Genomic DNA, 11,096 nt, shown 5'->3' on the forward strand with positions numbered 1-11,096 from the left:
CTGTGCTAGGAGCTGTGAGTACCCAAAGATAATAAACACTCCCCACGACTTTGCATTCTTATTGCCCTCCCCACTAGTTCAGATGGTCATTACCTCTTACTGGAATTAACTGGTCCAGATTCCCACATGGACTGTTCACCTCCGATCTCGGCTCCCTCTAATTTTCCCCAGCACTGTAAGAAGTTTTGTCCTTGGAAAGCCCATCTTTATATTTGGAAAGCCCAGGGTTTACATTTTCTAGGCCAAATATGTCCACATACCTTCACTTGACACTGAAAGCTCTTCGAGGTCTTCCAAACTCATCTTTCATGGCTTGTCTTCGTATTTCACACACAGCAGCCACATGGCACATTCACTGTTCCTAGATCACATCATGTGCTTTCCAACTGCCCTACATTTGCTCACATTGCTTCCTCTTCCTGAAACGCCTTTCCCCACACCCTAAGCCCCACCTTTCAAAATCACTCTTTCCATGCTACGTCAAATGCCACACCCATCCTGTCTTTCAGCTGGAAATGAAGCCTTCCTCTCAGAATAAAAACAGCCTTGATTTTTTCTTCTCTAACTGCCCTCCTCTTTATTCTGTTCATTCTATTTGTTTGCACACATCTCCCCTTTTACTCTATGCACCATGACAAATCTCCCAGAGCCCCTTGCCCAGTACTCCAGACACTCAAAGATGTTTTTTAAAGCATTTACAAATGCAAAATGGAAGGATGTGATGATCAAGAAAGAAAGTCTTGGCGCATGGGTAGAATATTACGAGGCTAATTATCATCAGGAAGTTGAACATGGTGGTAAGAACACAGGTCTTGCCATCATACCTGGGTTCAACCCCAGCTCTACCACTTATTAGTTGCAAGGCCAATATAACAAGGTATTCAAAAATCTCTGGGCTTCAGTTCCTTTATCGTAAAAGTAATCTAACAATTCTTCATAAAAATGTTGTTAAGATTAAATATTATTACAATTCCTAGCATATAAGAAAGTGCTGTGCAACTATGATTGTTTTTTAAGTAGACATGTAAGAAAATGCACAGTGTGTTTGTGAAATGGCACATAGACTAGCTGGAGTGAAGGATTCACATCAGAAATCTAGTCTTCAAATGTCTGCTGGAGCCAAATGGAGTAGTCTTGGACTTGGCAAAGGAGCTCGGGCTTTATTTGACAGGAAGTGCAAGCCTTGAAAGTTTTTAAGCTCCCAGTAAAGAAAGGCACTATGCGCATGGAAGTTAAAAGATAAGAGTAGGAAGCAATAAGAAGCAGCGTTTGTCTCTTTCTGGTGGAAAATTCCTGAAGCTTCCTGGAGAGCTCAGAATCAAGGAAGAGCTGGTGCTGAGTGGTCAGGGAGCCAAAGTGAGTCAGCTCTGCATCTGAGGCCACTCTTGCTGCCTGGCAGACTGAGACTCTCCTCATGGGGCTCTGGGCCTGGGAGACTGGAGAGGGGTAGGTGTGGGTGCATGGGAGGAGAGGGCTTCTGAGAGTCATGAGACCTGTGATGACCCTGCCATCATTTCCCTGAGCCTCAGGCCCATGAAATATGGGAATTGGAATAAAGGCAGCAGTCTTTCTTGGTTCTAAGATTTGGTGAGGAGCTCATACTCACCTAATCTTAACCTATAACCCCTACCTTGATTCCTTCTAATCTCCGTTTCTTCGTGTGCCTGAAGAGAAAAGGAAAAAGGCAGGCATGGGAAAGGCTGTTTCTCCAGGCAGTTTTGGCTCAGAAGCTGCATTCCTTGAGATCCTATTTCCACCACCCTTCAATCTACTTGGAGCCATTCACCACACATGCTTGCATTTCAGATTACAACTTGTTTCTTGTTGCTGCCCATGAATTTGGTCATTCCTTGGGGCTGGCTCATTCCTCTGACCCTGGTGCCTTGATGTATCCCAACTACGCTTTCAGTGAGCCCAGCACCTACTCGCTCCCTCAAGATGACATCAGTGGCATTCAGGCCATCTATGGTAAGGTCATCTGAAGAGCAGCAGGACCTGGTGAGACCTGGCCATGTCAAGGATGTTCATTGCAGTCTTGGCTATGGTCATCGAAGTTAGAGGGCACCTGGGAGTCCATCAGGAGGAGAATATATGGGTAAAATGTGGTGGATGCCTGCCATAGAATAATGTACAGCACTGAGAAGCACTGAATCAGATGTACATAGATGAGTCTTTAAAACATTGTGCTTCCTGGAAAAGAAATAGAATGATACATATTACTCAGTGTATAAATTACACAATACATGAATCTACACAAATTAAATATGTACATAGACAAAACAAGGTATTTTCAAGAAACATGCTAACAAACATATAGATAGATAGATAGATAGATAGATAGATAGATAGAACGAACATATCCAGATTGTTGTCTGTGGGGGAAAGAGGGGAGTGGGGATGGAGTATGGAGAGAAAGAAACATTTTTTAAAGACAGGACTGATACTTTTCAGGGAGGGATATAGTGGCCTTTGCCTCTGTCTAAGTATTGTCTGATAAGACCATTGCATCTCTCCTTCCTCTTGCACTCCTGCCCCCTAGTGACTGTAAGAACAAGAAACCAGAGAAGAGGTTTGCAGCTCTCTAAAAAAAAAAAAAAAAAATGTTTTAAGTGTTGATTGGAAGGGAGTGTCGTGGAGTCGAATTGTGTAAAACATTCTCCCTCTCTGGTGGGACAGCAGTACAAAACCAAGCATGCCAGGGTCCCACAACTATGAATTTTATTCATGACAGTAGAATTTTCAGGAACGATGAGACCTAGTCTAACTGCCTCTACTCCCCAATTCCTTTTCCCCTGAAAACACCTCCCTTCCTCACTCACCCATATTTGAACTGTTAGCAGCCTTTCATTCTACAATGGGAAAATACATTAAAATTTAAATACTTATAGAAAAATATTTTGCTAAATTTTGACTTAGATTTATGCTGTGGGGACCTCTTTCCAGAAGGTGGATTTTAGTGAGAAAGGAGAAAGTAGATACTGAGTGACTAAAAATGCAGAAAGAGGAGACAAGAAGGGAAAGAAGCATGGGATTCTAATTTTAAACTGGCATAGGGCAGGGGGAAGAATTCAGATTTCTTTATTTCACAACTTAGCTTGGAACTGTCCCTAAAGCCACCATTACTCTTTTATTTTTGTTTTAATTTTTTTTTTAATTGGGGAATAGTTGTTTTGCAATGTTGTGTTAGTTTCTACTGTACAGTGAAATGGAGTTCCCTGTGCTATACCTCAGGTTCTTATGAGTTATCTATTTTATACATATTAGTGTATATATGTCAATCCCAATCTCCCAATTCATCTTACCCCCCTCTTTTATTTTTTAATTTAAAAAAATAAAACTTTTAAGAGGGACTAATGTGTGATTACTTTAACGCCTTATAGGATAGTCAGCTAGCATTTCTTTTCATATGAAACCCTTCACCAACCTGAGAAGTAACTGAAATACACCAAAATTCACCCTGGACTCATGCTTATAAAAAGCCTTTTTACTTTCAGGACCTTCGAGCAACCCTGTCCAACCTACTGGACCAACCACACCCACAGCCTGTGACCCCAGACTGACATTTGATGCTATCACTACACTCCGCGGAGAAATACTTTTCTTTAAAGACAAGTATAAGAATGAACTATTCCTTCCTTTGACTTCTTTCACTGGCATAACTTAAAACTGGATTCTAATTAAGTCACATATTACACATTACTCAGCTTTTCCTTTGAATTCTATGCATATGAATCTCGTTGGAATTGATAGTGCTTTCTGGGTAAATCAAAACGTCCAGGAAAAGAAAAAAAAAAGCTAAAACACTTGTAAGCATTTAGATGTTTGTGATGATGTAAACAGACATGGACTCTAGCTGTTGGGAACTCTATAGCTGGGTTTACCCAACACCAAAATAGCATTCAATTCCACCCAGTTCATTCAAGTGAATGGAAACTGTCACCTAATAAGCTGCAGGGAAAATCATCTGACTGAATTTTTCAATTTTCCATTGGCTATTCTGTGATTGTGTACTCACAGGCTGAGTGTACTTGTATTGCTTTTGCTAGAATATTCTAAATATTCTCATCATATTGTAGCAACAATAATGAAAGAGACTAACAAAATAAAACTTGTCAATGTGTGAGGAGGGGGGCAATGTAAAATGTAATCAAATAAGGTCACTCCTATCAGCTCCTCTGAAAACTGTAAAGTACTCACCAGATGGACAGTATCACCATAAAGCGCTGGCCATATGCTGGTCACTGTGCTGGAAGCATTGCCTTCATTGTATGTTATATCCTCCCAGCAATCTTATAGGATCAATACCAGCCCAAGACTCACAGAAGCTGCCTGCTTAGACTATTGTGTGTGGTTTTCTCCCTTGTGTTCCATAGGTACTTCTGGAGAAAGCATCCTCACCTACGAAGAGTTGAACTCAATTTCATTTCTCTCTTGTGGCCATCCCTGCCAAATGGTATACAGGCTGCTTATGAGGATTTTGACAGGGACCTAATTTTCGTATTCAAAGGTAACTGCCTAAGGTTTTCATCTTATTTTAGTTCCTCCTGAAGGGAAGGGCAGGACTTCTTTGTGGTCCCTTCCAGGTTCAAGGAGATGAGTCAAGGAGAATGTTAGGCTGGCTGGGCTTTTGTCACGAGACCTGGGTTGGGTCGCATCTCCACCACTAAATGCTGTATGAACTTGAGTATGTTGTACCTTCTTCAAGCATCAGTTTTCTCACCTACAAAATGAGAACACTTGATTAGACCACCTTTAGCCTTCCTCCACCCTCATCCCAGATATAATTTTCTAAGATTCCCCAAGGCTCTAGTTTAATCTCTGTATAGAAGTCACATGAGATAAGATGTTCAAGTGTGGGGCCCTGAGTGTCAGGCTAAGAAGTTGGAAATGTTTTAGAGGTGCTAGGAAATCCTAGAGTTATCATAGCCCAATGGTCTTGACTTTACCACCTCTATCTTTTCAAGACTATTTTTTCCATTTTCATTTCTATGATGAATTTATGCAAAGATTAAGAATTGGTATACATTTTATAGGAATGGTAAAACTTTATCTAACATATAACCTGAATCATTGGCAGGCAATCAATACTGGGCTGTAAGTGGCTATGATATTCAGCAAGGTTATCCCAAGAATATAGTAAACTATGGCTTCCCATGCAGTGTTCAAGCAATAGATGCAGCTGTTTCCTACGGGGGAAAGACATACTTCTTTGTAAACAACCAATTCTGGAGGTAAGATAAACTATTTTGTCCATTAGAGATTGAAATCTATGTTTCTTTACCCTCTCTACAAACCATCAATGATCAGGCATCTGAAGGTTTAAAATATCTAGGTGGTCTCTGATAAGCATTCTTTTTCACAAGATGATTGATGTCGCTATGGCTTTTGAAAATTTTATAAAGTTAAGATGCCTGCACAATGATATTGAGGATTCTATATCCTGAAACAGAGCAAACTTTAATAAAGCACTAAAATGGGATGCAAAGAAAGAGTTAGGCTAATTCTCATTTATTCATTAAATTCTAAGAGTTAAATTCTACTACACTCAAGCAAATGTTATACGGAGCTTGATTCCCAACTTGAAATTATTATTTATATTTATTCAGATAGAGAGAGACTATGAACCAATTAAGTAAAAGCCTTAGAACATATAAGTTCTCCTTTTTGAAAATAACACTGCCCCAACAATCAGAAGCCTGTTTTCATATTAGTGATACCCATATATTTTATAAATATGTATGTACCCTTAGGTAGAGAAGTTAACCACTGTTAGTTTCCCAGTAAATAGGACATTGTGAAGAACAAATGAGAAAATATGTGTGAAGGCATTATGTAAATTACATACAATTTAAAGAAAACTATTAATCACTGTACACTGTATTGGTCTTAAAATGTGGGACAATTTTTTTTTCTCATCAGATATGATGACCAAAGTCAATCCATGGAACCAGGTTATCCCAAAAGCATAGCAAGTAGCTTTCAAGAAATAGAAAGTAGAGTTGATGCAGTTTTCCAGAAGAATTGTAAGTAGAAAAAAAAAAAAAAAAACTTAATAAATTAAAAAAAATTTTAAGTAGCTCATTTGCATTGCAAAGTTATATTAGGACAGGAGTGGGGTCTTTTTAATTGAAAACATCTAAGATCTGCTACAAGCTAATTCAATACATTATATCTTTTTTTTTTCTTCTTATAGCCTTCGTCTTTTTCTTCAGTGGACCAAGATATTATGCATTTGATCTTAGTACTCGTAGGATTACTAGAGTTGAAAGAAGCAATAGATGGCTTAACTGTAGATAAAGCCGAAGCAAAATCAAGTGCGTTTGTGTCCATTTTCTGAATATGGAAGGGAGCTCTAATCTGCATATCTATTACATTGTGTCCTATTTATACTTTTCTCAACAATAAGTAATATTGTTTCCTCTGACTGTATTCATTGGACCGATCCTCACTGAAAATATGTTTGGAGTATTCCACTGTTTGCAGAGGCTGATTTTGTCTTATATTCCACCTCAGTTTAGTGAATCCATCACAATGAGAAGGAAATTAAGCCTTCTTTGCCACCTCAATATTATTTCCTCACTTGCTTATTTGACTTCTAAAATGCCCATTTATTCTTGTCTTTTAAATATGTCTTAAGTGTAACTGCTACATGTAATTTAGCACTGGATTTTGGTTATAAGTAAGGATTATGAACAACATAAATAGTACACATTGTCTTTTGCCAAAAATGTGGTGCTGGTTTCCACTCTTGGAAAGAAATGTTGTTGATACTTGTTGTGGATTGAATTGTGTCCCCCAAAAAAGGTATGTTGAAGCCCTGACCCCAGGTACCTACAGATGTACCTAATTTGGAACTAGCATCTTTGAGGATGTAATTAGTTAACATGAGGTTATACTGGATCAGAGTAGGCCTAAAAACTGATGTTCTTATAAGAGGAGAGACATAGACACACAGTGAAGAAGGCCATGTAAAGATAGAGACAGGATTGGAATGACGCATCTACATGCCAAGGATTGCCGGCAACCACCAGAAGCTGGAAGAGGCAAGGAAGGATCCTCCCTAGAGCCTTCAGAGAGAAGAACATGGCCCTCTTGACACCTTGATTTTGAATTTGTAACTTCCAAATTGTGATTTTAAAAATTTCTGTTGTTTTAAGCTACGAAGTTTGTGATACTTTGTTAAAGCAGCTCTAGGAAGCTGATACAGTACACCGGACTTATGGAAATGAATCAGTACAGAAATACAGACTTGCAACCCCAGTAAAGATTACTGGCATCTTCCCAGCGGAGCAGCAAAAAGGAGGGGTACCACTTCCTCTCCCGCCTCCTGGCTTCTAGAGTTCAAGGAAATGGGCCAGTTCAATCTGTTGTTCCTTATTTCTGTTTTTCCCTGGGATCCTCAGGAGGACACCCTCTATAGATAACCAGGGCTTGCCACACAAACAGAATAGTGTTGGGCACAAAATTCAATAAATCTCATTTAATTGAATTAAACTGAGCTTAGATGCATAAATTTGCTAATGGCTCTTTTCTGTTAAGAACTTTAAGATTTGTGGTATCATAATGACTAGTCTAGACATTAAAATCATTATAATGTCATATCTGCAGTTGTTAGAATGTAATGTAGTGTAGCTTATTATACAATAAAGTATGTGAATTGTAAAATATATTTATCACTAGCACATCCTTTTTTCTTTTTCTGTTAAAGTTTGTAAACCCCACAGATGATTAATTTAGTATACTTTGATACTTTTTTCTGGTTCAAAATTTATGTATTAAATGATTTCAAAATAAATATTTTAAATGACCGACTTGTGATCTACTATCATTTCTTAAGATACTACCACATAGTTCATCTAAAGTATAAAAAGGAAATTTCAATATATTTTCAGCCATTTTACTTTATCAAAAATATTACAACATTGATATTAAACTTTTAGATATTACTTCACAGGTTTATGAAATATTTTATCAATATTCTATGTCCTCAAAGATTCCCTCAAGTATGTCAATACATTATTCTCAACTTATTTTACAAGATAAGAAAATAGAAACTAGTATATACTATAATTTCATTTATTCAACAATTAATCACCTACCTGTTCCAGGTGCTGTGCTAGGGAAAGTGAAAGAGGTGTATAAGCAATTCATTGTATCAATGTCAAAGGGCAAAAGGACCTGTAAGAACTGGATATTTCATTAAGAGTCAGTTCCAGACTATGGCATTTTCTAAAACTTCTTATGAAATCAGTTTTTAGAAGCACAAAGATGGGAGATTCATCTCAGAACACCTGCTAGTTGCACCAGTTGGTTATGACAGATTCTTGGCCCAAGCCTCATCCGTACATTTTCAAGATAAGAACTGAGTTTATGTTATTTCTTTAACCATATTTCACAGTCATAGGAAGTGAACAGCAATACAAAGTATAGTAAAGAATTTTTTAAATTAGCCCTTTTTTTGGTTTTCTTCTTGACAACATGTGGTATTTTTTGGATGTTACGTTGAAGTTTTATGTGAGGACAAGAGATTTAAAAATCCAAGCTTAAAACTTTAAGAATGATATTACTTTTATCTTAGGTTGAGTTTCCTAAAAAGCAAAGACTAAGACAAGACTTTGGTGCAGTTACTTTATTCGGGACATGGTCCCAGGAAGCAAGAGTGAGGTAGCAAGCAGAGTGAAACAGAAAGAGGAAAAGTCAATACAAGTATGTGTTATTGAGGTTTCTACTATGGGCAGCTGGGGCTCAATTCCGTCAGGACCTCCTGAGAAGCTTACAGAACACCTTTCAATTGTTCAAATCTCCAGTGGATCGGAGGCTGGATCCGATCCAACCTCCAATTCCCTCCTTCAATTCCCTCCCCCACTGGGTAGCTCTAAGGAATTGACCTGTAGGCTCCATGGCAGCTCAATGCCCTGGCTAGAAAGCAGAAAGACACCAAGTCTGTGGTTAAGGTTGGACTTTGTCAGAGTAAGGTGAGTTACACAAGCCTGTCCACCACCATACAACTAAAATCAGAGGTGTACTGAGGGGATTGTGACATGGGGCACCAGAGGCACCTCCTATAACTTTGTTGTTGGGAGATTAAAATGATGGGAAATTGGAGATGGCATCTTTGGAGAAACTTACTCACCCAAGAAAAAAGATTTACAGATACCAACACTACAGAAATCTCAATGGGACAGAGACTGCTAGTTACCTATATGTTAACACGATTCCCCCCTTCCTTTGTTGCAGTAAGACTCCAATTTCATTTGAGGTAGCAATGCATCCAGCTAAGAGACTACATTTTGTAGCCTTGCTTACAGCTAGGTGTGGCCATGTGTTTAATTTCTTGCCAAAAAGTGTAAGCAGAATACTCTATGGGCTTATGGAAAGAGACTGGGTACTTACTTTCTCTACGTTCCTCCTTCCTGCTGCCTGTAATGCAGATACAATTGCAGAAGCCACCTGGACCATAAGGCACTGGCACTGAGAAGGTGGTGTAGCAAGGCGTCTGCTGCCTACATCCCTGATGATGTGGTGTTGTCGTACAAGCCATGGACTGCCACATCTGGCCTTCTCTTACGTGAGGAAGAAATCAGTTTATTAATCATCTATTATTTGGGGTTTTTCTATTACATTTTGACCAAATCTCATTCCAGCTAATACATCACATGAAGTGTCTGGAACCCGCCCCACCTCCCTGCAGTAACAGTCATTAACTGGCAAGCCCTGCCAGTGCACACATAGTTTCCAGTCAGCTTTCCTGTCTCGATCTTAAACAGATTGCAGAGTACAACATATCCAAACATTTTTTTAAAAAGTTTCTAATGTCAAAAACAGACACCAAAAAAAGAAACTTTGAAGAAATAGAGACAGTCCTGGGAGCAAAAGAGAATGTCAAAATGAACAAACAAAAAACATACTTAACATTCTTTAAAAATAAGACATATTTTACATCCAAAAAACATTAAAGAAATACAAAAAAGTAAAAAAATAAAAGGATACTCAGATAACTAGAAAGAGCTCTTGGAAATTAAAAATATAACTGAAATAAGAAATTCATTAGGTGAGCTGGAAATAAAGTTGATGGAAAATAGTAAAGGATATATTGAAAACACAGAGATTTAATCCAAGAGTTCCAGTAGATATGTATTCCAGAAAGAGAAAGAGGAAACTGGGTGGAAAGAAATTATCAAAGGAATAATAGAGGAAAGCTTCCTTGAATTGAAGTTTTCATAATGAAAGAGCTCTCTTACTGCCAAGCAATGTTAATGCAAAAAGACTCACATTAAGAGACCATTATAAAACTTCAGAATATCTTGTTAAAGAGATTTTCAAAATTTTTCAGACGAGAAAAGAAAAATATCAGGAATCAGAATAAAAGTCTTTTCAACAACAATACTAGATTCTAGAAAACAATGGAACAGTAACTTCAAAATTCTAAGGGAGATTTATTTCAGCCTGATATTCCATAACCAGAAACACTCTCAGTCAAGTGTGAGGATGGAATAAACGGCATTCTAGATACGAAAAGATTAGAAACATGCATTTTCCTTGCACACTTTCTTAGACCCTCCATCCCCATTTCCCATGGCTGTCTACACATATATTTGCTCCAGTCAGGACAGATTTCCTACAGCTCATTTCCGCCATGGTACCTGTCTCCTGTGGCCTCCCTCCACTCATATGCCTTCTCCTTTCTGCTGTGAAAACCAAATCACCTACACGTTCTTCAAGAGCCAGTGCAAGCTCCACTTCCTTGAAGCCTTTAGGCCACACACATCTGCAGTGATCTCTCTATCTTTTCACCCTTCTCAGTCTCAAGAATCTTCATATGCATTTTGCTACTTTTCTCATTTTATCTGGCATTAGTCTCTGTATATGTCTGAATTCACCAACAAGATTGGAACAGTATCTTAGTGTGACAGGCAAATAGAAAGTGCTTGGTAAACATCTGATGTTTACCCAGTTAATTAGGATAATCTGATTCCTGAATCAATTGTCTTTTCATGACACCATACTTTTTTTTTTTTTTTTTTTGAGAAACAGACATGGCTTGTTTATTAGAAGGCAGAAAGGATCTGTATCAAGAGCAAGACAACAGGTGAAAT

The 11,096-nt window shown here is 38.3% G+C and overlaps 1 protein-coding gene across 2 annotated transcripts in view; it reads left to right on the top strand.

The window, feature by feature from the left end:
* Positions 1–6,297, top strand: part of MMP8 (matrix metallopeptidase 8) — a 38,187-nt gene extending 31,890 nt beyond the window's left edge. For both annotated transcript variants that reach the window (XM_059929367.1, XM_059929366.1), the window contains exons 5-10: positions 1,807–1,968; positions 3,495–3,612; positions 4,374–4,507; positions 5,078–5,231; positions 5,920–6,023; positions 6,194–6,297. In XM_059929367.1, coding sequence (XP_059785350.1) covers positions 1,807–1,968; positions 3,495–3,612; positions 4,374–4,507; positions 5,078–5,231; positions 5,920–6,023; positions 6,194–6,297 — 776 coding nt within the window. The remainder of the gene's footprint in view (positions 1–1,806; positions 1,969–3,494; positions 3,613–4,373; positions 4,508–5,077; positions 5,232–5,919; positions 6,024–6,193) is intronic.
* The last annotated feature ends 4,799 nt before the right edge of the window (positions 6,298–11,096 follow it).

Source organism: Balaenoptera ricei, chromosome 8 (genome assembly GCF_028023285.1).
Source record: "Balaenoptera ricei isolate mBalRic1 chromosome 8, mBalRic1.hap2, whole genome shotgun sequence".
NCBI classification, from domain to species: Eukaryota; Metazoa; Chordata; class Mammalia; order Artiodactyla; family Balaenopteridae; genus Balaenoptera; species Balaenoptera ricei.